The 27,337-nt window shown below is 42.4% G+C and overlaps 2 protein-coding genes across 3 annotated transcripts in view; both read left to right on the plus strand.

Moving 5' to 3' along the window:
- Window positions 1–14,939, plus strand: part of cacna1bb (calcium channel, voltage-dependent, N type, alpha 1B subunit, b) — a 214,265-nt gene extending 199,326 nt beyond the window's left edge. The window contains exons 47-49 of the mRNA XM_036967489.1: window positions 4,723–4,984; window positions 10,336–10,559; window positions 10,696–14,939. Of these exons, the coding sequence (XP_036823384.1) occupies window positions 4,723–4,984; window positions 10,336–10,559; window positions 10,696–11,229 (1,020 nt within the window). The 3' untranslated portion in view covers window positions 11,230–14,939. The remainder of the gene's footprint in view (window positions 1–4,722; window positions 4,985–10,335; window positions 10,560–10,695) is intronic.
- A 2,705-nt stretch (window positions 14,940–17,644) lies between these two features.
- The window catches only part of si:ch211-196i2.1 (collagen alpha-1(I) chain), a 134,851-nt gene continuing 125,158 nt past the window's right edge, over window positions 17,645–27,337 (plus strand). Inside the window, exon 1 of one of the 2 annotated variants that reach the window (XM_036967537.1) lies at window positions 17,645–18,108. In XM_036967537.1, coding sequence (XP_036823432.1) covers window positions 17,985–18,108 — 124 coding nt within the window. In that variant the 5' untranslated portion in view covers window positions 17,645–17,984. The remainder of the gene's footprint in view (window positions 18,109–27,337) is intronic. The other variant, XM_021590765.2, reaches the window with a different exon arrangement.

Raw genomic sequence — 27,337 nt, forward strand, 5'->3', positions numbered from 1 at the left:
TCACGAACCCTGGCTAATAAGTTGAATCAGCAATTCAAAATTGGGTTTAATTATTTATTTACTAAATACTTAACTAATCACACAGAATTACATATTTACAGAATGAATCATACCTTGATTACAAATGATGTCATAAAGGAAAACGTCCCTAGCGGACGGAACAGATATGACAGCTGGTTACACAAAGAAAAGAGGTTTGGGTTTGAGTGAAAGAGCGGGAAGACTGAAGAACAAAGGGAGAAGCTGTGTCTCTATCGTGCCGTAGGCAGCTACTCTATCGTAAATACAGAATCTTATGCATTCTAAATGCCGTCCATTTGGTAAATAAATATTTACTCTGAGCTGCGCTTCAATAGGTTGGTGGTAGATGGAAGGCCGTGTTGCCCAACAGAGTCCTTTGAAGAGTGTCTCTGGTGGTGAACGGGATACTTTGTAGTGTCGTCGTTGTGTGGTAGACGGGATACTCTGTCTGTCCTCTCCTAGCCCACGTTTACAGCAGCCGCTGCTAACCCAACGGCTAGGAGGTATTACTTCTGTAGCGAATAAGAGTTCAAAGTTCATACCATTCGCAACCAGAGCTCATTCTGAGGTGGGCTTCGTTCTGTAGTTAATTCTTCTGACATCGGACCGTTATCCTAATGTACCCGGAACAGGAGGTTACATTTTCGTCAAGGGCTTATATAGTGGAGGGAGAGAAGGGTGTGTTTCATAGATTATAACACGTCTCTTCACAGGGGCGGGCCACTGATTGAGCAGAGCCCTAACCTTATGAAAACCCAAATCTCTCATTTGGAAGCTAAAATTACATTTAATCTTTTCACAAATCATTTTGTATTTAAACATTTGAATTGCACAACAATTCCATGTGAATCTGATAACTATATGTGTAGACTTTCCGAGATACAGTTTAGGTTGTCCTGTCATCAGTCATAATGTCTCAGACGACAACCGAACTGACATCATATTCATTAAGTACCAGTGAGGCATGGGGAGGGACTCTACGAGTGGTTTCCAATCACAGATAGTCTACGGTGCTTTGAGTGTGGGGATTTGGGGAATAAGAGCTTTGCGTGCCCACATAAAGGCTGTAGATAAGGTGAGGGTACAAGCACCAATGGGGGAAATTGAGGTCAATGTGCAGGGGGCCATGAGGGGGCCATGAGACACAGGCAGCATCCTATTGGAAGTTTAATGTAAAGCTCTTACAAGATGCTACTTTTTGCTCGGGTTTCCAGACTTTTTGGAAAAGGTGGGGGCAGCGAAGAGAGGAGTATGAGTCTCTGAGTCAATGGTAGGATGTGGGAGCAGTCTAAATTCTGCTTTTCTGTCAACGGTATACAGCTCTTTCATCCGCAACTCAAGCGAAGTATCAGTGAAGTGGAGGTTGAGCTCATGGGGCAAGGCAATGTAGGCCTCCAGGCTAATTTAGCTGAATTACGTAGAGACCTGGGCAGATTTTTCCAGGTTAAAGCAAAGGGAGCATTTGTAAGAGCTAGGTTCTCCATGCTCAAGGAGATGCTCTGAGCTCCTTCTTCTTTTGTTTGGAAAGACAGAGCCATGAAGCCAAGGGTATGCATTGTTTGCGGCTGTCAGATGGGTGGGTGACCTCTGTGGTGGGGGAGATTGCGGAATGTGGAGTTTTATACTGACTGGTATAGGGCAGAACTGTGTGATCCTATGTGTGCTCAAGTTTTGTTTGCAGAACTCCCTAAGCTCTCTCTGGCACAGAGGGATGAAATTGACATTCCCCTGTTGTCCCATGAACTGGCAGAGGCCGTAACCCAGATGTCCCCCAGCCGTACACCAGGGGTCGATGGACTCCCAGTGGAGTTTAATAAAACATTTGGGGAAATAATTGGACCGGACTTCTTTTGCGTGTTGTGTGAATGCGTCAGGGTAGGCACAGCTAGAACTGCGATGCAGTGCCTTAGACCACTGCGCCACTCGGGAGGCCCTGGTGGATTTTTTTCTGGTTGGGCCATCACTGGCTGAGGGCGGCAGTGTTGTACATCTCCATCCACGAAGGAGGACAGAGCCTGGTGGAACTGGAGAGAAGGGTGGCTGCATTTTGACTAAAGGTGGCGCAAAGACTGCTGTACCATAGTGATGTCGGCTGGAGAGAACCAGCATGGGCGCTGCTGAGGATAGCTTGCGGATTAGAGTTGGACTGGCAGCTTTTTCCTCATGAGGCTGGAGAGGCTGAGTACAGCAGGTCTCTCTGATTTCTACTCTGCGGTGCTGAGGGCCTGGCAGCTGCTAAAGCCCACACGAGAAGGGGGGTGGAGCCTGGACTGTGGGAGGAGCCTATCTTCCACAATCCAGACATCCTTTTGAGATCGGTTCAATCGGTCACCCTGCAGAAGTGACTGATGCCAGCTGGTTTACTAAGGCTGGGTGACCTGCGACTGCTGGATGAGGAAGGGTGGAAAACCCCGGAAGTCCTGGCACAACAAACAGGACTAACATCTCTTAGGCTGCTGGAGAGATTCCTGGGGGAGGTCCAGGAGGCACTGTCTGAGCCGGTAAGGGGGGTGTTTGAGTGGCCAAAGGGGGGGAGCCACCGATGTTTCCGCCACTGCAGGTGACAGCAGAGACTGGGGACTGGCAAGGGGGTATGGAGGACTTGTTGGACTTTAACTCTCTGAGCCTGGGGGAGTTTGAGAGGGTGGGAGGTAAAGCCCTCTACAACCTCTGCATTATGGTGAGGAAAATTAGGAGCCTAACAGGAGTGAAGGCACATCAGTGGCAGGGGGTATGTGAGGCTCAGGGAAAGTTGGCTATTTGGCTAACAAGGAGGAACAGGGTCAGAGGTGGGGGGATAACAGACCCTTTACTATTATTTAATGGGATGGTCTTTAAAATTATATAAAGTGTGGAGATGTTTCAGGAGATGGTGTGTCGGGGAGGCCATCTGTATAGCTGGGGAAGATGGGTTGGATATACGGTTGTAGAAGTGGTGAGGTTTTGGTTATTGTGATGTGTGATATTGTTTTGAATCGTGGGGTAGAGGACAAGGTGAGTATGCGGCATACAGGATATTTGTTTTTTAAAGGGGGTGTGGGGGGTGGTGGTGGTGGTGGTGAGGTTTTAATGAAATGAGGATGTATCATTAAAGAAATACAAAAAGTCAAAAGTCTCTCTCTCTCTGTTATACCTCTTTCCTTTTCTCTCTCATCCCTCTCTTTCCATCTCTATGTTGGCCTCTATGTGCTCCCTCCATTCCAGTGGGGAGTTCACATACTCTCACCATCAGTTTGACACTCTTTAGACATTAGCTAAAGCCCATATTGGTGTGAGTGGTCAAGATCCATCTCACCTAAAGTAGAATTATTGTTGAGTGTTTTAGTACTTCACCTCACATAAATCCATGGGACACCAAACACTCTTTTTTTGCTTTCTTGCCATGAAGTGACGTGATATGACCATTGTGACCATTGTATGTTTGTGTGTCGTTTCAGTGGGTGGTTTGTTAATGTTTTAATGTAGGCACTGAGAGCACTGCTATTTTCCTACGTTGACATAACTGTACTGTTCTCTCTTTATTTCCATGTGTTGTTGTCGTGGTTGTTGTGGTTTTTGTTGTACAAACCACTGACTGTAGCTACTTGTCGGGACTGATAGAAACTCTTAGAACAAGCTCAACGGAGCGTATACCTCGAGAATGAATTTGGTTATGATCTACAATATCACTTCATTGATTTACCTTTTCAACAATGAATTTAAAACTAAACTTGAAAAGGACAGTTTATATGGGGAATACACGTATGCCGTTTCCAGGAGACTGCTCTCGGCATCATGGGACAACTGTGGCAGGGTGTTATCCAGGCTGTTACCACCAGAGAGAGGAATAACGTAGCTAGTGTTCCAGCCTGTCATTTCACTTACTTTATTTGCCTCCAGTCTTAAACTTCTCAATGTTCTATTTTGCCATGTTAATTTCACTGCGGCATCAGGCTTTTTCCAAACACAGACAACTCAGCACCTGTCAAGGTGGGAAATATTTAAAGGAAAACGTCAACACCCTGCTTATTCTTAGTTCACTAGCAGTGTCTCCTGCTGGTTTACGACAAGTTTTAACAACTCGGGCCAAACATTCCGTACATCCAACCCCAAATCGAACATTAGCTCTTACCCCCTATGCACCTGTGTGTATAAAAAAAAATTATAGATTTAGACAGCATGGTAAATATGGTATGGTGCCAGTATGTTGCCACTTAGCATGCCAGAGGCTAGCTCTTGTCCAGATCATTGCATGCAGCATGCTGACACTGAGCCTTCCTACAATGTCAGCAAGCCGCACATAAAAGCTGGCCAGAGGCAAGGTAGAGTCATTACCATATCATTACCATATTGATTATACCATAGGGATGTGGGCAAATGGGTTGATTTGGGATTGGGCGGTGGTATGCCAATCATTAGTGATGTATTCAAGATTAACTGAGTATTGAAATCGCTCAGTGTTTCAGTCAGAAATGTCTCCTCAACATTTGTGTCTGAAGAGGTTGAACGTCAGTCTCAAGCCCAGAGATTGGTGTCCACTGGTCTGTTGTACCTCCTCGTCTGTACTGTGTCTACTGTCTAGTGAACAGTTTGGTGCTTGATGCTCCAGTCCAGTGGTTGTGCTGTATTTTAGAATACTCTAATGCTACACTTCTATGGTAGCTAGCCCTCCATCTTGTATTCCTCCACTCACCGTTTTTCGTCTTTGCTCGCTCCTCCCAGCCTATCCCTGACATCAGTCCTATCAGGCGGTCGGCATCCACGTTGGCTTCCCAGCGCCCCCAGGAGGTGAGTCTGAGGGACTACACCCTGGAGACGCCTAGCCAAGCCCAGGCCCTGTCTTCCTCAGCCCCAGGCCAGGCCCAAGACAGGCCCTACCACCATCACCACCACCACCGCTGTCACAGACGCAGGGACAAGGACAGGGACAAGAAGCAGAAGTCACTCGACAGGGCATCCAGCGTGCAGCCTTCTAGTATAGCAGGTGAGATGACACACCATACATGCATGTTCAGACACATACATTAGCAATGCACAAGCCCCGCCCACCTCAGAATTCCCTCTCTCCAGCCATTACTTCCCTGTTTTTGTGGGGTGAAAATTCACTTGTCACGTAATTGTTGCTGAATTGATTTATTTCCTACTCTTGCTTGTACAAAGCATATTTTCCCGCAAACATCTGTTATGGCCGCTCAAACACATGCTGGTCCCCTTCAAAATGTCAACAATGGCACATGTTGTTTCTGATCGGCATCATTTACAATGCCGACCCTTGGACGGGATAAAACGCACAAAGACAATATTTATACCGCAAGACGGGAGAGAAAGGTGGGTGTTCCTTTTTTGTATAGTTTTAAAAAGTTAAGAGTTCATTCATTTGAAATGTTCACAAAGTAATTCACCTGCAAAGGAAGCCTCATAAATAGTAGTATTTGTGTGTGCATTGATAAATTCCAACTAAAGTTGACTATGCAAAAGGGTCATTTATATTCAAGTGTATATGCAAATGATACATAATCAAACATTATTATTCTATCAATATAATAACAAAACACCTAAATAAGCCATATGAGGCTTACAGATGTTAGCATGGGTCCTTTCATGACATAAAGTTGAAAAGTAAATTCCCACCAAAACTGGTGGATTTCATATGTTTTTGTCTGTCATTAAATCAGTCAATATTTAATTCATTTTTATTCATTGAGCATCTCACTCCACTATGCAGCTATTACATGTATCACAATTGTATTTTTGACCTTTTATAAATACACTTGGAAGACCGTTGCTTTGCTAGTGTCAATCATAGCTTACACACACACACACACACACACACACACACACACACACACATATGCATTCACATGTTCACATGCATACTTCCGCTCATGCAGCAACATACACAGACTGAAAGACACCTCACTGTGGAACCCATATAGCATATGATGAACTATGAATTCATACAGAAATAGAGTAAGGAAACCTTTCATTCTCAGAGGCAGAGAGATCTAGAGAGTTGGCTCTTGTTCCAAATCGCTTGGACGCTTTTGCATAGTAGCAGAAATTCCGTATCGGATTAAGGGCCTGTGATCGGGTTATGAAGGAAAGAGGTTTCTGTTGTGTTTAATAAAAAGCTTGAGCCAGGGATTTTGCGTGTCAAGCTTTCCATCTGACTAACAAAGAGACTTATGAGTTCCCCGAGGAAAATTTGCTTTGTGGGGATTTGATTTTTTAAAGTTTGTATACGTCATTTCCCTTTGTACTATAACCTCAAAAGCGGTAGTTATAAAATCGGCTAAGCTGCTCCAATAGTAGCTCCCCTTATGGGCGACGTGGCAGCCACTGTACAACGATGTGAAATTAGCCAGTCTCATGTGCAGGCTAAAGCACCTTTTTTCTTCTAGTCGAGATTATCTCAGGCAGCCTGAGCCCCACAGAACAGGGATTCAGCAGCCAAGAGTTTTGTTGGTTTAGTTCATTTTCTCCCATAGGTTAAACGTTGTCCGTACACACATGCACACACACCCATACTGACCTACTGTACCTCATACACACCCACACAGATACTGTATCATTCCACATGGCTCAGAATCCATGATGACACCCCTATGTCCCTGTTTGCTCTGTATGAGTTCATCTCTGACACACATGAGATATGTCCCAAATGGTACATTATTCATCATAGGGCTCTGGGCCCTGGTCACACATAGTGCCCTATATAGGGAATAGGGTGCTAATTGGGACCTAACCATGACCTCCATAAAGCAGGAACATGATCCTTGGAACTGTTGTGCTGACTGAGCATACTAGTGGTGCTGGTCAGTGTGTGTCTACTAGAGTTCAATGGGGGTAACCCGGTAATTGAGATTTACCAGGATTTACCGCCTAAAATCACTCCCTTTTCCAAGGATAAGTAACTGCTAGAAACTGGTAAATGATAATAAATTATTTCTATGAACAGCATGGCATGAAATGGAACTGTTAAATTATATGCGCTGTCTAAATCGGGTTTCTCTACGGCCTCTGCATGTATGAATCATCAACGCTTAGGGTGGGGATAGACTGCCCATCTCAATATGGAGCGCAGGTCACAATGCATGTAGACCTACCATCTCATTATGGTAACTTGTTTAATTGTGATTGGTAGGCCTATATTTTCTGCAACATAATCTATGCTACAGTTATATAAAGACCGAATGCACGTCTAATTTACCCATCTCCATCTGGCTTTCGGGGCTCACCTTATTATAATTGCATTATTACATTTTTATTTTTTATGCTGATACAGATAACAGACGGAACTGGTAGAGGGAAGAACACACACGGATTCCCTACCAAATCAAACCCACCCCAACCCCTCCATGTTCTAACAGAGCCCCACCCCAAAACCAGACTTAAAGCAGGCATGATAGATTTTTTTTTATTTTAAAGATATATATATATTTTATATTGCAGCTGCAGAGTTTTAAAGCTGTGCACCCTGTGAGCACTCTCTGAGTCTTTCTCTCCATCAACTCCATTCAAATTGCATCCAAAAGAGATAATCCTGTTCTAGTTTGATATACAGTGCATTCGGAACCCTTCGTTTTTCCTACATTTTGTTACATTACAGCCTTATTCTAAAATGGATTAAATAAATAAAATCCTCATCAATCTGTACACAATACCCCATAATGACAAAGTGAAAACAGATTTTTAGAAATTCTTGCAAATGTATAAAAATACAATTTGAGACTCGAAATTGAGCTCAGGTGCATCCTGTTTCCATTGATCATCCTTGAGATGTTTCTACAACTCGATTGGAGTACGCCTGTGGCAAATTCAATTGATTGGACACTATTTGGATAGGCACCCACTTGTCTCTATAAGGTCCCACAGCTGACAGTGCATGTCAGAGCAAAAACCAACCAATGAGGTCCAAGGAATTGTCTGTAGAGATCCGAGAAAGGATTGTGTCGAGGCACAGACCTGGGGAAGGGTACCAAAACATTTCTACAGCATTAAAGGCCCCCAAGAACACAGTGGCCTCCATCATTCTTAAATGGAAGAAGTTTGGAACCACCAAGACTATTCTTAGAGCTGTCCGTCTGGCCAAACTGCGCAATCGGAGGAGAAGGGCCTTGGTCAGCATCATGCTGTGGGGATGTTTTTCAGAGGCAGGTACTGGGAGACTAGTCAGGATCGAGGGAAAGATAAATGGTGCAAAGTACAGAGAGATCCTTGATGAAAACTGGTCCAGAGCGCTCAGGACCTCAGACTGGGGTGAAGGTTTACCTTTCAACAGGACATATAAGCACACAGCCAAGACAACTCAGGAGAGGCTTCAGGACAAGTCTCTGAATGTCCTTGAGTGGCCCAGCCAGAGCCCGGACTTGAACCCAATCGAAAATCTCTGGAGAGACCTGAAAATGCTCCCCATCCAACCTGACAGAGCTTGAGATGATCTGCAGAGAAGAATGTGAGAAACTCCCCAAATACAGGGGTGCCAAGCTTGTAGCGTCATACCCAAGAAGACTCAAGGCTGTAGTCGCTGCCAAAGGTGCTTCAACAAAGTACTAAGTAAAAGGTCTGAATACTTATGTAAATGTTATTTTTCATTTTTTAAATGTCAATACATTTGCAGAAATGTCTAAAAATCTGTTTTTGCTTTGACATTATTAGGGTTTGTGAGTAGATTGATGAGGAAAAAAACAATTTAATCAATTTTCGAATAATTTTTCTGAATGCACTGATGTCCTAGACTACTTCTTTCAGGTAATAAATTCAATGCAGTATTAGCTTTATTCTTAGCTAATAAATGATGGGTCATGACTTTTTTTGGACTTTTCGAAGAGGGGCGCAAGCATTTTTTTTGCTGAATTGTAAATACAGCAGCCAATAGAATTCACAGGAAGTGTGAAGGAAGAGCGAATGCACGGTAGGCTATAGCAGTTATTTATTCAGACCCAAAGCCATTCCATCTCCGTGAAGACAAGTGAAAGCCTCCTGCGTCTAATTCTAGTCCCATACTAGTCAAGGATGTCATTAGAATGAAGAAATATAAGGAAAATGAAACGTATTATCTTATCGCTTTCAACATGTAACTGTTGAAAGCGAGGAATGAACCAAAAGAGAAAGAGGTAGGCGAATAACATGTTATGTAAGGTGTAAATATACTGTAAATGCGCATACTAATTATACAAATAGGCCCTGTTATATTTCAAAATCAAATTCGCTAGCAAGTACTTGTAACTCTGTCGGCCGCGTGTGCTGCCCCAGAGTCATGTTCTATCCCTGCTTTATCATGGTTTGACCGGTGTGTGTAATTCCTGTCACACATAAAACAGTATAATAAAACACAGAACAGTAATACAGTTCACGCTCAAAAATACCATTTATTTTCCCAAGAGAGCATATAGCGAGCTACATCTATGAGCTTTTATGTGTGTTTCTGTCGTGCATAATGTGCAGTATAATATACTAGATGCAGTATACAGTAGCAGTAGTAGTATATTATATGTACTGGATAATGGCACATTCGTTTGGGCCTGAGCTCAATAAATGTCTTAAATGTAGGGCTCATATAATGTATTTAATGTATGGCTCATCAGGCTCAGGTAGCATCAGGCTTTTATCAAATCTCTAATCAAATCCAGACATAGGCCTTTTAATGTGCTTTATAATGCTTTTGAATGACAAGTTGGGTTTTGGCGTAAAATACTGTGTTCCCAGGATAGGAAAGTGAATTATTCTTGGGATGGAACATTTGTAAAATACTGGGAGCATATGAAACCCTAGTGTCCGCTGGTGGCCACACAGAGATCATCTGCAATAGAGATCAGGCCGTATTCGTGGTCTGGTGGAGCGCGTTGGTGTCGTGGGCGCAGGGTGTTTTTTGTGTTGGCATTGAAGGGCAGCAGCAGCTGGGCTTTATTGGTGCAGATAAAAGGCCCCAGTGGAGAGGCCCAGTCAGTGGGATTTCTGGACACCTCTTGGCAGGGCAACAGAAAACCCATAGAGGAGACAGAGAGAGGGTGAGGGAGAGAGGGAAGGAGGGAGAGCAATAGACAGAGGGAGGATGAGAAAGAGTTACATTCCTCTGGGCCAGACACACTAGGGTAGGGCTCTGACACATTAAGAATGAAAAACAGCCACTTAAAGCTGTTTTGTTCTGTCATTGTGGTTTTCATCAGAGCATAGAATTTTGGAAGAAAATTGAAAGATCAACAAAAATCACTTCCTGATGTTTTAGCGTTATGCATTTTTATTTGGTCTGAGGGATGCACACCCACATGCACATATATACTCCACGAGCGTAGTTTACTTCCCTAATCTTGTGTCTGTGTGTGTCGGCCTCAGGTTTGCCTGCTGATCCTGCCGTGGAGGGCTTGTCCATGGAGCGGGCGAGGGAGCGTGACCGAGGCAGGCCTCAGGAGAGGAGGCATCACTCTGCTGCCGGGGAGAAGCAGCGCTACTACTCCTGTGAGCGCTACGGAGGCAGGGAGCACTACCACACCAAGTCAGCCGGACCGAGCCGCTCCACCTCCCCTGGAGAGACCCATGACCTAGGCCTCTTCAAGCAGGTGAGTGGACCTGGAGCTTGTGGTTTTAGGGTGGGATGATAGTGCTGCTTCAGGGTGAGATGATTCAGGTTAGAGTGGCCAGTATGCCGTCCATCCCTGCCTCTCAACTACTCTCTTTGTTTGCTGTCTCTTGCAGAGTATCGGCATGGCTAAAGGCAGCCAAGTGGTCTTAACTTCAGCGTTCAGCACGCCCTGCCGTGGGCGCAGACAGCTCCCCCAGACCCCCCTCACCCCCCGCCCCGCCGTGGCCTACAAGACCGCCAACTCCTCACCTGTGCAGTTTGGTGCCACGGGGCACAAGTCCAGTCTCAGCCGGGGCCTCTCGGAGCATAGCGCCCTGCTGGAGTCACCCGCCATGCCCGTCACCCGCATCGGCTCAGACCCCAACCTGAGCCCCCAGTCGCGGGGTGCCCCTCCACGCAGCCTCCCTGAGGAGCCTGATGACTTCCAGGACACTGTGAGCACCCATGGAGGGGGAGGTGGACGCTCCCCCAGGACCTCTGCCTCAGCTTCCCATGGGGCTACTGAGCCTTCCTCTGCACCTGCCCCACAGGGCCGGGCTGGGGTCCCAAACGGGTACCACTTCACTCTGGGGGTCAACGCAGGTTCGAGTTCCAGCACCAGAGGAACTGGGAGCTTCCGGGAGAAGGAAGAGGATGACTGGTGTTAGCGTAGCTTACATCCCCCTTCACATGTCTGAAAGCGTTTTAGCTTGAACGTTGATGAACTCACTCATCTTTTGTACAGATTACAGTACAGTGTTGATAATGTATAATATATGCCATTTAGCAGACACTTTTAGCCAAAGCAACTTACAGTCATGCGTGCATACATTGTATGTATGGGTGGTCCCAGGACTCAAACCCACGACCCTGGCATTGCAAGCACCATGCTCTACCAACTGAGCTACAGAGGGCCACATGTCAGTTGATGTCAGTTCCTGCGTGTTCATAGGTGGCCAATGGAGACAGGTATATTCCAAGATGTGTTAAACATACAGAAAGTACTCTGAAAAGGAAAACCATTCTTAGGGATGTTTTCTCTTTTCTTGGCAAATGGCACTAAAGGACGAAGGACACCTGATATTACATTTTATCAATTCCATTCTTTCACTGAAATGAAAGCTTTGATGGTGTGCAGAGCACATGTGAAATCCCTGTGAATATTTAAAGCGCTGGTCAGTCAAATAGTTTTAATAGATGAAAAAAAAGCCTAAATGTCTTCCTACGGTCTTTGGAGGAAAACAACTAAGACTGTGAACTGTGTTTCTCTACAGCATTGACCAGATAAAAGCCTTTCTGTCCCCCTCTGTCCAGATCTAAAATGGGACTACGTTCTATTGCTGGCTAAAGGACAAAACACACCGTGCCTACGAACGGTTAAAAGCAGCAGGTGGCTGTCCTGTCGCCAGAATAACGGGCGCCATTTTCTATTAATTTCTACACGATGAATCGCCCCTGCTAGTTGACACCCAGCTGGTGATCTACTGTGCATGGGCCGACGTTCGTTATGGTGTGTCTTGTCCTGTAGTGTGTCTGCTGGCACTGGAAGTAATATGAGTAGAACCAGGAGGAACAAGTGATGATAATGATGCACTACCACCCAATCCCTTCCCTCTCTGCAGAAAATCCTTTAGTATCTCTTTAACTCTTTCTACACAAGAGCGTCGTTAGACTCCTGTTGGTACACTCTTAGAAAAAAAGTTTCCAAAAGGATTTTTCGGCCCTTAGGAGAACCCTTTTAGGTTCCATGTTGAACTCTCTGTGAAAAGGGTTCTATATGGAACCCAAAAGGCTTCTACCTTAAATCAAAAGGGTTCGACCTGGAACCAAAAAGGGTTCTCCTATGGGGACAGACGTATAACCCTTTTAGGTTCTAGATAGCACATTGTTTTCTAAGAGTGTATTACCAGAGTCATATATAGAGAGTTGGGCCAATGCACTTTTTGTCTGAATGTTCCGAGACCGCCACTTTCTCCTCCATAGCCGTTGCTAATTGATAATTGGCGTTGTGCAGACTTGGATACACATCATTCCAAATGCTAATCAATAGAAATGTATGTTAAATTCGCTGCTCTGTTTTGCTTGTTTACAGCGGGTCATTTCTTAGGGAACTGTCATAGGCGCTCTCGTATTGTTACATCACCAACATTTCAAGAATAAAGTTTTATATGGGTTCTAACATGGCGGCTGTTCTAAAACCTGGCCTAATTCTCTCTTTCTATAACCCTGAGTATTACAGTAAGATGCATTACGGAGAGTATATGGTTAAGTAGGTATAGTATCGCTGCTGTTTTCCCGTGTCACCTATGACATATTGAACTATTTCTGAACAACAACAAAAAACACAGAAGGACTGAAGATTCTAATTGATTTTTTATGGAATTAGAACATTAAATGGAATATCTTTTCATGATGTTCATTTTTTTGTAAGTTGTACCTAGTGCAAATGATATGAGTGTGGTTGGGTAGGTCAACTCTTTCTAATGTACTGCTCTAGTGGCTGAATACCAAGTGCCTATCATTAAATATATGTTATTATAGTTAAAATGCAGCCTGACTTTTGTGATGTATCAACACTGGAGAGGGGAGGATGGAACGTATGATATAGGGTTTACGGTATATGAGGTATACATAGTCACTGTTATGCATATGAGTAAAACTGTATATAGTTGTAAAGCAAAGAGAGGTTTACTGAATTCAAGGAATACAGTAACAAGGCTTTTTCTTTGAACCTCCAATGAGGAAAAGAATGCATCAACAAATTTTGTTTGTAATGATTATGTAAAATAGAGTTATAAGTAGGTCAGAACTACAGATCTAAAGCAAGCAATGTAATGCATGCCAGGGTTTTGAACTTGTCGAAGTTGTGTTTACTTTTGCTTAAGGGTGTATACAGAGCTTTTGCCTTTCTCTTCCAAAAATATACAGTACTGCCAGAGTTAGATGGAAGGCAAAGTGGTTCCAAGGGGAAAAAGTGCCATTTGTGATTCCCTCCAACTAGGAAAGTTTCACTTTACGCGTTCTTATCGATTGAAACAATATATTCAAGTATCATGTCTATAAACACTTGCCTCATATCTCTCATATATGAAGAGAAGTAGATTACATGTACAGTATGCTTATGAATTCTGCCACTTTTGCCCATATCTCATGGGTTTGTTTTCTTCCAAATATATTTATCCTGAAGGCAGGGTCGTGTGAAGGCCTTCACTATCTGATACATAGCCTACAACGTTGTGTCTTCGCAGGTATTGAAGGGTTGCGTTGACAGTTGACTCTTTCAAGTAGGGCTATGCAACAAGATGACACTTTTGGACTAACTCTCACTTGCCCTGTAACTTTACCCTCTGGGTTCTCCAGATTCAGGCTTTAGCATAATTGTGACCAAATTTGACTTAGGATATATTTACAAAGAGTTGTAAAAATGCAAATGTAGTATATAATGTACATTGAAAATGCATTGACAACGGCACAATTATTAACAATTGAATTATGTCAAACAGGACATTTTGAGTTCAGCAAGTCTATTGCATGTAGCCTGATACAACCACCCAGATGTAAACATGTGTTTGTTTTTGTTGTACGGAGTCAGAAATCACATTTATTTTGATCTATTTTGTTTTCTAGCGTCAGATGTATTGCGCAATCTATTTGATGGATCGTCAAAAGGTGAAGTACTAGACTTTGAATCGAAGACTTTACATTTGAACATGGCTATTTATAGGGGAAGGTACAGTAGCATTGTAGATTGCAAGACTCTTCCTTGGCCTCTAAAAGCCACTTTATGGTGCCCTAGTTGAGGAGAAAGCAGTGTGCACCCCTAGATCTGTGAACAGATACTTTATTTTTTTCAACCTCACCCACCCCACCCCAATTAGAGTGCCAATTTTAAAACCACACCAGTTTGTCTCTGCATACCTCATCCAGATTTCCTGTGGCTATATTCCCTGGACATGTCATGTTTGCATGTTATGAAAAGTATGTGCATGTGCAAAACAATGTATACTTTTTTTTATACAATCTATTCACTGGTTGTATTTTCTGAAGATCTTTAAATCATATGTTTTTGTTTCTGGAAAGACAAAAGAGCTTAAATATCAACATTTAAACAAAAGTATTGAACTATATTTGAACCATATGTGTGGTTTAGTGAAGAAGGATTATTTTCTGAGGTTCTGGAGCAACTGGGTCCTTCACTGTCGAATATGTTATATGACTGTCAATCCTACAGTCATTTATACCATTACATTTTGTATGAATTGAAGACCTTGAATAAAGATATATGAAAATGAATACAGAGAATGAGTTGGTGTATTTCTTGGTAATACTCACCTGCTTTATGCTGATATGTTTTGTTGTGGATATCTTTATTGTAAGAGTGGCATTTAGGGGCTTGCTTTTCACTCAAATATACACTACCTTTCATTAGTTTGGGGTCACTTAGAAATGTCTTTGTTTTTGAAAGAAAATCACATTTTTTTTGTCCATTAAAATAACATCAAATTGATCAGAAATACAATGTAGACATTGTTAATGTTGTAAATCACTATTGCAGCTGGAAATTGAATTTTTTATTAGCATATCTACATAGGCGTACAGAGGCCCATTATCAACAACCATCACTCCTGTGTTCCAATGGCACGTTGTGTTAGCTAATCCAAGTTTATCATTTTAAAAGGCTAATTGATCATTAGAAAACACTTTTGCAATTATGTTAGAAGAGCTGAAAACTGTTGTTCTCATTAAAGAAGCAATATACAGTGGGGCAAAAAAGTATTTAGTCAGCCACCAATTGTGCAAGTTCTCCCACTTAAAAAGATGAGAGAGGGCTGTAATTTTCATCAAAGGTACACTTCAACTATGACAGACAAAATGAGAAAAGAAATTCCAGAAAATCACATTGTAGGATTTTTAATGAATTTATTTACAAATTATGGTGGAAAATAAGTATTTGGTCACCTACAAACAAGCAAGATTTCTGGCTCTCACAGACCTGTAACTTCTTCTTTAAGAGGCTCCTCTGTCCTCCACTCGTTACCTGTATTAATGGCACCTGTTTGAACTTGTTATCAGTATAAAAGACACCTGTCCACAACCTCAAACAGTCACACTCCAAACTCCACTATGGCCAAGACCAAAGAGCTGTCAAAGGACACCAGAAACAAAATTGTGGACCTGCACCAGGCTGAGAAGACTGAATCTGCAATAGGTAAGCAGCTTGGTTTGAAGAAATAAACTGTGGGAGCAATTTTTAGGAAATGGAAGACATACAAGGCCACTGATAATCTCCCTCGATCTGGGGCTCCACGCAAGATCTCACCCCGTGGGGTCAAAATGATCATTTGACCTCTGTCATTGCCAACAAAGGGTATATAACAAAGTATTGAGATAAACTTTTGTTATTGACCAAATACTTATTTTCCACCATAATTTGCAAATAAATAAATTAAAAATCCTACAGTGTGATTTTCTGGAGAAAAAAAATGCTAATTTTGTCTGTCATAGTTGAAGTGTACTTATGATAAATTACAGGACTCTCATCTTTTTAAGTGGGAGAACTTGCCCAATTGGTGGCTGATTAAATACTTTATTGCCCCACTGTAACTGGCCTTCTTTAGACTAGTTGAGTATTTTAGTATGCCTCATTTTTTTCCTTGAGCCTCCACACCAGACAATTTCTTTCCTCGAGGCCCCCACACTGAACAATTAATTTTGTTGAGGCCCCGTTATTATCCAGATAATAATCATTCCCCCCCCTCTAATTGATCATTAGAAAACACTTTTGCAATTATGTTAGAAGAGCTGAAAACTGTTGTTCTCATTAAAGAAGCAATATACAGTGGGGCAAAAAAGTATTTAGTCAGCCACCAATTGTGCAAGTTCTCCCACTTAAAAAGATGAGAGAGGGCTGTAATTTTCATCAAAGGTACACTTCAACTATGACAGACAAAATGAGAAAAGAAATTCCAGAAAATCACATTGTAGGATTTTTAATGAATTTATTTACAAATTATGGTGGAAAATAAGTATTTGGTCACCTACAAACAAGCAAGATTTCTGGCTCTCACAGACCTGTAACTTCTTCTTTAAGAGGCTCCTCTGTCCTCCACTCGTTACCTGTATTAATGGCACCTGTTTGAACTTGTTATCAGTATAAAAGACACCTGTCCACAACCTCAAACAGTCACACTCCAAACTCCACTATGGCCAAGACCAAAGAGCTGTCAAAGGACACCAGAAACAAAATTGTGGACCTGCACCAGGCTGAGAAGACTGAATCTGCAATAGGTAAGCAGCTTGGTTTGAAGAAATAAACTGTGGGAGCAATTTTTAGGAAATGGAAGACATACAAGGCCACTGATAATCTCCCTCGATCTGGGGCTCCACGCAAGATCTCACCCCGTGGGGTCAAAATGATCATTTGACCTCTGTCATTGCCAACAAAGGGTATATAACAAAGTATTGAGATAAACTTTTGTTATTGACCAAATACTTATTTTCCACCATAATTTGCAAATAAATAAATTAAAAATCCTACAGTGTGATTTTCTGGAGAAAAAAAATGCTAATTTTGTCTGTCATAGTTGAAGTGTACTTATGATAAATTACAGGACTCTCTCAACTTTTTAAGTGGGAGAACTTGCCCAATTGGTGGCTGATTAAATACTTTATTGCCCCACTGTAACTGGCCTTCTTTAGACTAGTTGAGTATTTTAGTATGCCTCATTTTTTTCCTTGAGCCTCCACACCAGACAATTTCTTTCCTCCAGGCCCCCACACTGAACAATTAATTTTGTTGAGGCCCCGTTATTATCCAGATAATAATCATTCCCCCCCCCCCAAAAAAAAACGAAGTTAGACAGGCCCTCTGGGCTAAAAATGGACCAGCCCATGCCAGATGGCCAGTCTGCCCCTGACCGGTCCCCAATACAACTTGTTCTCCAATTTTATTTGAATATCCTGCATGAAATACTTGCTTGGAGAGGGGAGCTGACTCCCACTAGCCTAGTCTGTCACATGCGTGATGCAGAGGTGTGCGGACCTTAGAGGGTTTCATTGGCTTGGATCGCGAGGGTGGGCGGGGAGCTGTGGTGTGTTTGCGCGCGAGCTCTTCTTGAATGAGAGAAGGTGGAGAGGTTGCCACAGATGCTTTTAGAGAGAGATATTCAAAACAATTCAGCTAGTGATATATTCATGAAATATACATATTTGTCTCAGAACTGAAGTGATTTTGCCTTCATTGATTTATAAGTGAGAGGTTTTGAGTGAAAGGGAAACCTTTGACTTTACCAAAAATGCATAGCGCCGTTGGATGTTTCCGCCTCCCCATCCCATCAACCTGAGGACGCATTTATTTACCAGTAATACATTGTTCGACGTTAATTGATTTAAACAGTTTAGGACTTTCTGATATTGAAGGAAAATGTTGCTCTGGGTGGTGAAGTGGACATGTTGTCTACTAGTGCTCTTCAAAATCAGCGCTGCCTCTGTTGACGCTGGACGCACAGACTCTCCTGGCGAGTCAGGGTCGGGGATGCTACCAACAGGTGAGGAAGAACATGTGGTTTGCCGAAATAATGTGTGAATACATTTGATGAGTGAATGTATCTTTAAGCCTGGCCATATAGCTATGACGTTCATGTGCTTTTGTAATGTCCCTCGCAGTAGTGCTGCAAAGTCAACTTAGACTGTCTTCTAGCCAGCCTACTGTTTGCCATAATACATTGATTTCACAATTATTCAATTATTCAAGGAATGATATTGAGTGGACATTCTTGATATTGAGTCTACATTCTTGTCATATAACTTCTGGGCCTCATTGAGCCGCTAATGTTTAATTACATTTTTCTAAGGGGGAATAAGTACTTCTTCTTTATCTTATCTTCTTTGTCAGATTTGTCACATCACATTTGTATTCTTTCTGGGAACAATTATATTGAAGTAACCCCTAGTTATTTCACTCTGAATTATTTCTAAAATAATAATAATAATAGTACTCTTTTCTAAAACATCCCTTAACGTCATCTCATCAGCTATGTTTATGTGCCACCTCCAGCACAGCATGCTCTTTAGAGCCAGAGCAGATTTGAGCACACTCTGATAATGTGCCATAGTCATTAGCAAGATTAATTAACCCTCCTTGGACTGATTTCCTGGCTGTCCAGTTTGAACCTTATTAGGTTACATTCTGCATGGGAACTTCTTGCAGACAACTCCACTATCAGTTCTATTTATTAGCGTAAGCCAGGAGGCTGTCCAAAAAGAGTGCAATATAGAGTCTCTAACTGATCGTTGTCAACCATCCTCCCCCTGGTACCCAACCCCTTATCTCATCTTGTCTTTTGTGCCAGCTCTCTCTTGAAACGGGTGCTTAGCTTTAACCTCCATTTTAAGAGCTCTTGGCACATGGTGAAATCAAGACACTTGTCAACAGTCACAGCAATGAAGGGGGTTGACAACCTCCCTTGAAGACTCAACACAAAGCACAGTGAAGTAACTACTTTCCAACACTCGTACAGTATGATGAGCTACACACTGTTTAAACATCACTGACAAATGAGGATTGCGTTCGAACACAGTTCAAAGTTGTCCGTCTCGACATTTTGGCCATATGCACACTGGCATAGCTTTGTGATACTGTAGCTCTTGAATTGCTCTCACAGGTATTACCATACGTCTAACGATGCCGTAAGGTCAGAGGATCTGAGTAGTACTGTGTTATCGGAGCACTCCCTGGGGATCAGAGCTCATCTCCAGCTGGGCTCCCGAAAGCTGTTGAAATATGCAACAATATCAGTGACAGTACTATCATTTTCAGTGACAGTACTATCAATATCAGTGACAGAACTATTTTCCAAATATACTATTATCACATTTCCTCAGATATCTTTAGTTCTGTTTTGTATTTGTATTTATTATAGATTCCCGTTAGTTCCTGCCAAGGCAGCAGCTACTCTTCCTGGGGTCCAGCAAAATTAAGGCAGTTCTATATTTTTTTAAACATTACACTACATTTCTAACAGATGTCAGAACATATTCAGTTGCCACATAAGGGACCAAAAATAGTTGTCTGAAAAGACAAGACCAAGCTAAAGACTTGAATTAGGCTGTTAAAGTGACAGACAAATCCTGGGGTGATGTTGACTGAATCCAGCCACAAGTTCGGTGTCTAATGTTTTTACGGAATGTTTTAAGAGGGGTCCCTGGAGTCGATGCGGATGGCAGAGCGCGAACTCTTTCTTTAAACAGTGCAGATTTTCATGGAATAGGCCGGTGATTATGTAATGTTAAGATAATAGTCCTCTAGGCAGCCATATAAATAAGCCTTGTGAGGTGGTTACTCATTGATTTAGATTGTATTACTATTATACTCTGTAGTAAAAATAGCTTGGCTCACCTGGGGCTTTGTTAATTCTGTTGATACTAAGAATGATGACCAGTATCAGAGAAGGCCTAAACGTAGTTGAGCTCAATAACCTAATAACCTAATAAGTTTATCCCACCGGGTGGGAGCTGAGGGGTTACTGTCATAGCCTTTTGACATAGCAAAAGTGACTAAACCCACAGCAATGCGTTAAGGGTGACGGTGACCTCATACAGTATAGCTGTCTGCACTGTAATTGCGCTGGGTGTGGTGGACTTTGGTGGCAACAACACCTTTGAGACTTCGCTATAGTGTGCAGGGAGATTCTGTACATCATCCCCAGCAGGTACCCTCCATGATCTATCATATAAGAATCACTCAACGGGTGCATATTTGAACTCTCTCCAACTGTGAGGAATTACATACTGCACGATTGCAGCCTTTCAGCAGTGGTTGATAAATCGGCTTCATTTTTTCAACAGCTTTTGTATTAAAGTTCCGACAGTGGTGATTTGTCTGTTTGACTTGAGTGCCAGCCCTGGTTTGGCATGACAGAGTAGACTAGAGCAAAGAGGAGCAGTGTAGTCGCTCAATCTAAGGAATGAGCTATCGAAAACAGCTTGTTATCTCTGATATTACTCTGGATCTCTATCCAGCCAGTTTCAAGCTGTGATATCTGAGTCCTCGTCGTGTTTGGAATACTAGCACCCTTGCCCCATTACTTTGAACCTCAGAGATGTGGATCATAAAAGCATACTGCAATTCTCAGAATGTAGAACATCTGTTGTCGAGCAAGTTGAAAAAGATGAGTTTGTATTCACTCAGTCAATATTTTTTTATTCTGTACAAGCTTCCTTCTTTTCACTCTGTCAATTGGGTTACTATTGTGGAGTTTTCTCCTATCACAGCCGTTAAACTCTAACTGTCTTAAAGTCACCATTGGCCTCATGGTAAAATCCCTGAGGGGTTTCCTTCCTCTCTGGTAACTGAGTTAGGAATGACGCTTGTATCTTGGTGCTCAAAGGGATATTCAATGTCCAAGTTTTTTATTTTTACCCATTTACCAATAGGTGCCCTTCTTTGCGAGGCATTGGAAAACGTCCCTCGTCATTGTGGTTGAATATGTGTTTGAAATTCACTGCTCGGCTGAGGGACCTTACAGATTTGGGTAAGACACCAGCATTATAACATGTTATTACACAGTCATAACCATGTCACAATATGTCATAACAGCTGACACAACTTGTCATAATATGGTCATAACACCGTCATGACACATATACAGTATTTAGACCTGTTATGACATATATTGCATTATTTTATGGCTGTTTAAGAGTGTAAGCCAATCTGGCTTATATGATTATGATGGTCATAATGCTTCTTACAGTGTCATAATGTGTATTTTCTTAGTCCAAGTAAAGTGACACAGGATGTATATAAATAATGCTTTGAGACAGTGTCATAAAGTCTATTTTGTACAAGTTATTTAAAATATGATTGAAGAAAAACATGAGTGTAAAGGATTCATCACAACAACAACAAAGGATTTCAGAAACAAACTTTCAAACGAAAGGAAACTTCTTGGCAGGGAAAAAATCATTTAAATAAATGTGGGTTTTGACTCTCTTATGTAGGTGTTATAACCAGCCATAAAATAACGCAAAATATGTCTCAACAGGTGTAAATATATGGGTCATGACAGTGTTATGAACATATTATGACAGGTTATATGACAAGTTGTGTCAACTGTGTCACAACGTGTTATGACGCTTAGTGTCAAGTAAAGTGTTACCAATAATTGTATGTGTGGGGTACAGAGATGGGGTAGTCATTCAAAAATCATGTTAGAAATCTCTTAACGATCGGACCCTTTTTTTTCAATTTTTGCCTAAAATGACAAACCAAAATCTAACTGCCTGTAGCTCAGGACCTTAAGCAATGATATGCATATTCTTGATCCCATTTTAAAATAAACACTTTAAAGTTTGTGGAAATATTAAATAAATGTAGGAGAATATAACACATTAGATCTGGTAAAATATAATACAAACAAAAAAACGTGTTTTCTATATATATATATTTTCATCATCTTTGAAATGCAAGAGAAAGGCCATAATATAATCTAGGAGTCTAGGCACAATTTAGATTTGGCCACTAGATGGCAGCAGTGGGTGTGCAAAGTCTCAGATTGAACCAGTGAAGCATTGCAATACTGCACAATATTTTCTATCAAGTCTGCCCAAATGTGCTGATACAAAATACAAAATGTAAGTTTACACACTCCCAGGAATGTCATACATGATGTATCATTAGTTTATACACTAACTTTCACACATCTAGATGGCCGGACGGGGTGGGTGTGGAGCCAGAGACAGCAGTGGGTTCAAACTGTAGAACCCAGTTCCTACATTTGAATATAAAAATTGATTTTATCAAACAAAACTATGCCACATTTTATCTCTGGGACCCCTAGGATGAAAAATCAGAGCAAGATTAATTAATGTAAGTATATTATTTACCTTCAGAGGTGAATGTATCAAACCAGTTGCCTTGATACATTTTTTGTTGTTGTTGTGCACTCTCCTCAAACAATAGCATGGTATTCTTTCACTGTAATAGCTACTGTAAATTGGCCAGTGCAGTTAGATTAACAGGAATGTAATCTTTCTGCCCATATCAGATATGTCTATGTCCTGGAAAGTTTGCTGTTACAACGTTATTCTAGTCACATTAGCACACGTTAGTCACAACCGTCACAGTATAATGACACCGATCCTACGGGATCTTTCAGAGGTTAAACACTATTATTGCACACAGAGTGAGTCCATACAGTTTATTATGTGACTTCTTAAGCATATTTTTACTCCTGAACTTGTTTATGGTAGCCATAACAAAGGGGTTGAATACTTATTGACTTAAGACATTTCAGCTTTTCATTTGTTATTCATTTGCAAAAACATAATTCCACTTTTACATTATGGGGTATTGTGTGTAGAAAAATCTATTTTAAATTCAGGCTGTAACACAACAAAATGTGAAAACAAGTCAAGGAGTGTGAATACTTTCTGAAAGCATTGTAAGTACCTGTTCCTCAATGAGGAGGATATTGTTTATTTTTCTCTTGCAATCTCATCCAGTCTGCATGCTCGCAACACTTATCTAGCACATTGTCATCTCCCTGTCGCCCCCAGACGACCAGTTCAGAGGAACAGTACCAACCATGTCTGCTGGCAGGTTGAGCTCATGATGTCATTGTCAATATAATGCCAGATCCATAACCATGCATCTGCATCCAATGAAACGCAATCCAAGCTGCGTCTCTGTTGTGAGTGTGTCTGGAGCATATTACCAGCTGAGCCAGGCAGAGGCACACACAATGTGGCACGCACACCTAACTCCCTCCACCAGCGGTCCAGTCTTGGCTGTGAACCGGGTCGTGAACAGAATCAGGAGTCGTCCAATGGGCACAAGCCATATGCTGGACCAGAACCTGGGCCATTATCTTTCTACAGGATAAATAGAAACAGATTGTAGATTGTGTGGGTTGATACTGTACAGAGTAGTCATTTGTTCAGATGGTTGGTGTGCTACAGGAGAATCAGAGGGTGTACCACAGGGTTTGGTGCTGAGGCCAGTATACAGTATGTTTGTGGTGTTTTTGTTCAACCTGTTTTGCAAAGCATTAGCTACAACCTTGCCTGGCCTCAGTGGGCAATTTGAAAAGGTAGGGTGTCTATCTCTGTCTATCAGTTAAACAGAGTTATTTGTTTTACACGCTCCATAATCAATGTGCAGCCCACAAAACACATGCCAGGCTGTAACAAAATAGAGGTGAGTAATGTGGTAAGGGTTATTTAATGAACCTGATATGCTGCAATTGTGTCCATTTATCCCTTGTAATACATTCTTGAGTTCCTCTACAGGCTCGTAAATGTTAAACACCTGCCAATTTAGAGGTCCACCCAGTTATTGTTGACTCCAAACAGTGTGGTAGCAACCAAGGCCATAACTCAGTGACAATGCGCAGATTTATTTAGATTTTATACAAAATGCACCTGGCGTCTCAGATGATGCCTTGTACAGGGGCCTTTCTTGCACTGTCTCTTTCTGTGTCTGTGTATTCCCATCTCTCATACCCATGTTTCTTTTCTTACCCTAGCTTTTCTTACCCATGTTTCTTTTCTTACCCCTAGCTTTCTCAATTTGTCTCTTGCTCTTTTAATGTCTCATTCGCACAGAAACATCCCGTCTCTGTCTCTTTTTCCTTCTCTCTCTCTCTACCCCCTCTTCCAAAGACTTGGCTTCTGCTGTTGATTTCATTTGAGAACGTATGTCCCATGAAAAACCACACTGTCTTTCCACTTACAGTCAATAAGGGGGAGCCTAGCCCAGGTGTCCAAGAAAAACTCCAGTCCTGGCAGGCTTGCTGCAGATATGTGCCTAATAGCAGGCTCTGACTTCACTTTTCACCACAATGCCCTCTGGGAGCCCCTAAAACTATCACGGTACTGTAATTCATCATTTTTTTTTTTAAGTCAAGGTGTGGGGGCCAGACGGCTGGTTTTAACTGGAGCAGCTGTGACGTGTAACTGCCCTAACATGCTGCTTGTGTTCTGCAAAATAGATGCCAGATGATGCAATGTTGTTTCAGGCTGGTTACACATTCTCTCTCTCATACACACATCACATTCCCGTTTTGAGCCACAGTACAACTGTACAAAACTGTTTCTCCTGGCATACACTCAGGTACATTGACCAGCTGGCTTCTCAGTGACCCTTGTCTGACATCATCACTGTGCACTAAATCTGAAAATAAATACACCACTCTCCCCTGCCCTATTAGGGTTAAACATGCCATTCATGTTCCTCTTTAGTCTGCGTTCAAGTATGCCATTGGATGGGACTACAGTTTTTGACTCATCAACTTCTTTACAAGTGTCATTCTAAACAATGATTCGGAAATATGGCGGTCATCTTTGTCTTATCACTCGCGAGGAGGCGTTCAACAGTCCCATCAAATCTTCAGAAGTTTTGACTGCAATCCATCTGAGGCTCCAGGGGGATTTTGATTCTTCTTCTTATGTCATTTATTTTTTAGAAGCCATGTCTTGCCAGCCAGGTCTAGCCTGGTTGCCAAAATCAACATTCAACATGCTAGTTTGCTAATAAGATCAAACGAAAGGCTTGTGACATGTTAATAAGTGTCCTTCACTCTGATGTACAGTAAATGTGCGGATCTCTATCTTCATTTGGCTTTTGACTGATCTTGATTGATGAAGGACCTGAGGTAAAAGACTGTTTTGACAAACGGAACTTCACACATCCAACGGAGGACAGCCAGAGGGAGACGCATAAGTACATCTTGGCGTTGTTTTTTGTTTTCTCTTTTTTCCTCCTTGGTTTCCTCACATGAACCATGTTCTTTCTCTGAAATTCCTCTCGTGTCTCTGTCAGGACACGTTAAGCTTATTGTTTACTTTAGGCTGATTGATATGTGTTGAAGTCCCTGCTCAGTTCTGCATGTCGCATGCTCTCAGCGGGGTCGTGACCGGCAGGGTTGAGCAAAGCGTCCAGAAGCTCAAGGCTTCTGTCTTTGGAGGTGTTTAGCTTGTGGAGGGGCTCCATCAATGACTGGTCCCTTTTCATAGTGGAGCCCAGAGCTGTGTCAATTTCATCAAAACAGCCCCCCAACAAGGTATTTTAGCAAGGGTTTTTTACTATGTTCTTGGGTGATTGTGTGTGCGCATGTTCAAGTGTGTATATTCATTTGTCCGTCTTTGTGTAGAACTGTGTGTGTTTGTGACATATGGGGTTTTGTGAGGACGGATGTGATAAACTGCATCACTGAGACGCTTTTCTTGTTTTGTTGAGGCTCTGGTAAATTAATGTAGTCTGGATGTACCAAATGGCTCCACTACAAAAGACCCCGTACCCTTTCATTAAGATGGAGCCCAGAATGACTGAGTTCACCCGTCCACTGGATGCACACCCTGACTCCCAAATGTGTCCTCATTGCCACCTTCAGCGCCAGCCAATCATTCAGACTGTAATTGATGAATTCCCTCCGGAGGAATTAACCCTTTTTTGGGGGGTCACATGAAACAGAGTGAAGACAGGGTCCCTCGGAGATGGATTGTATGCTATATGTCCATTTCACAAATGTCTTAGCTATTTCAGCATTCATCCCATTCTCTTCAACCAAGGAGATGATTACAAGGCTTGTGGTAGGTACAGCACTACCCTTGAATTTAGAATTTCAACAGTTTGGAATAGTGTTGAGGGTTAAATTCTTAGGGAAATGTCTTATATTGACCTGACAGGACGGAGCGCAACAGAGTGTGAGGGAAGGAGTATTGCTGTATGGTCTTGCTGTATGGCATGGGACCCCTGGACTGGTATAACCTGCCTACAAGGGGTCATAGTTTCACTAGTTCCCTGAAGAGCAACATGCTGAAATGAACATGCTTCTGGGGTCAGCATCGTGACAGCCGATGGCCGGCATAGGCCAAGCCCTGTAAAAATCTTTACAATATGTTTTACAAGCACTTAAACGGCCTTGTCAGTGCAACTTTGGGGTTGTGTTACCCCTTACATGGTGCCCTACTTGATAACGATGACCTTAGCCAGACATTGTCAGCTGTTATGTGGGCAGACGAGCATCTACCCGGTCACTGGGATTTCAGGAGAGATTAAATTAAATTAATTGACTCAGCACCTGGATTTGGTCCTATGTAGCAAAATTTGAACGCTTTTTTTATTTTTTACATTGGATAAAAGTAGAGACTCAGAGCTACAAAATGGTATATCATACACTGCATTTTTGAGGAACAATGGGAAAGTAATTCCGCTTTGAAAGTTGATACATTTGTACACTTTTGAGATAATGACCTTTGAATGTTTTGGTATCTAGTGAAGAGCTCTTCTTGGTCTTACCCATTCAGCATCGTTCACACCCTCTTAAGCTTTCGCCCCACCCATCTCGTTTTCTCGGAGCGTTCAGAGCGCACACTTGACGCTCTGGCTGATGATTTGTTTACCTTTGGATAACATGAAAACTGCTCTGCTGGCAACAATTTCATTACACATTTTTCTCATCGCTACAACTCCCGTACGGGCTCGGGAGAGATGAAGGTTGAAAGTCATGCGTCCTCCGATACACAACCCAACCAAGCCGCACTGCTTCTTAACACAGCACGCATCCAACCCGGAGGCCAGCCGCACCAATGCGCCGGAAGAAACACCGTGCACCTGGCCACCTTGGTTAGCGCACACTGCGCCCAGCCCACCACAGGAGTCGCTGGTGCGCGATGAGACAAGGACACCCCTACCGACCAAGCCCTCCCTAACCCGGGCGACGCTAGGGCCAATTGTGCGTCGCCCCACGGACCTCCCGGTCGCGGCCGGTTACGACA

The sequence above is a fragment of the Oncorhynchus mykiss genome, chromosome Y (genome assembly GCF_013265735.2).
Source record: "Oncorhynchus mykiss isolate Arlee chromosome Y, USDA_OmykA_1.1, whole genome shotgun sequence".
NCBI classification, from domain to species: Eukaryota; Metazoa; Chordata; class Actinopteri; order Salmoniformes; family Salmonidae; genus Oncorhynchus; species Oncorhynchus mykiss.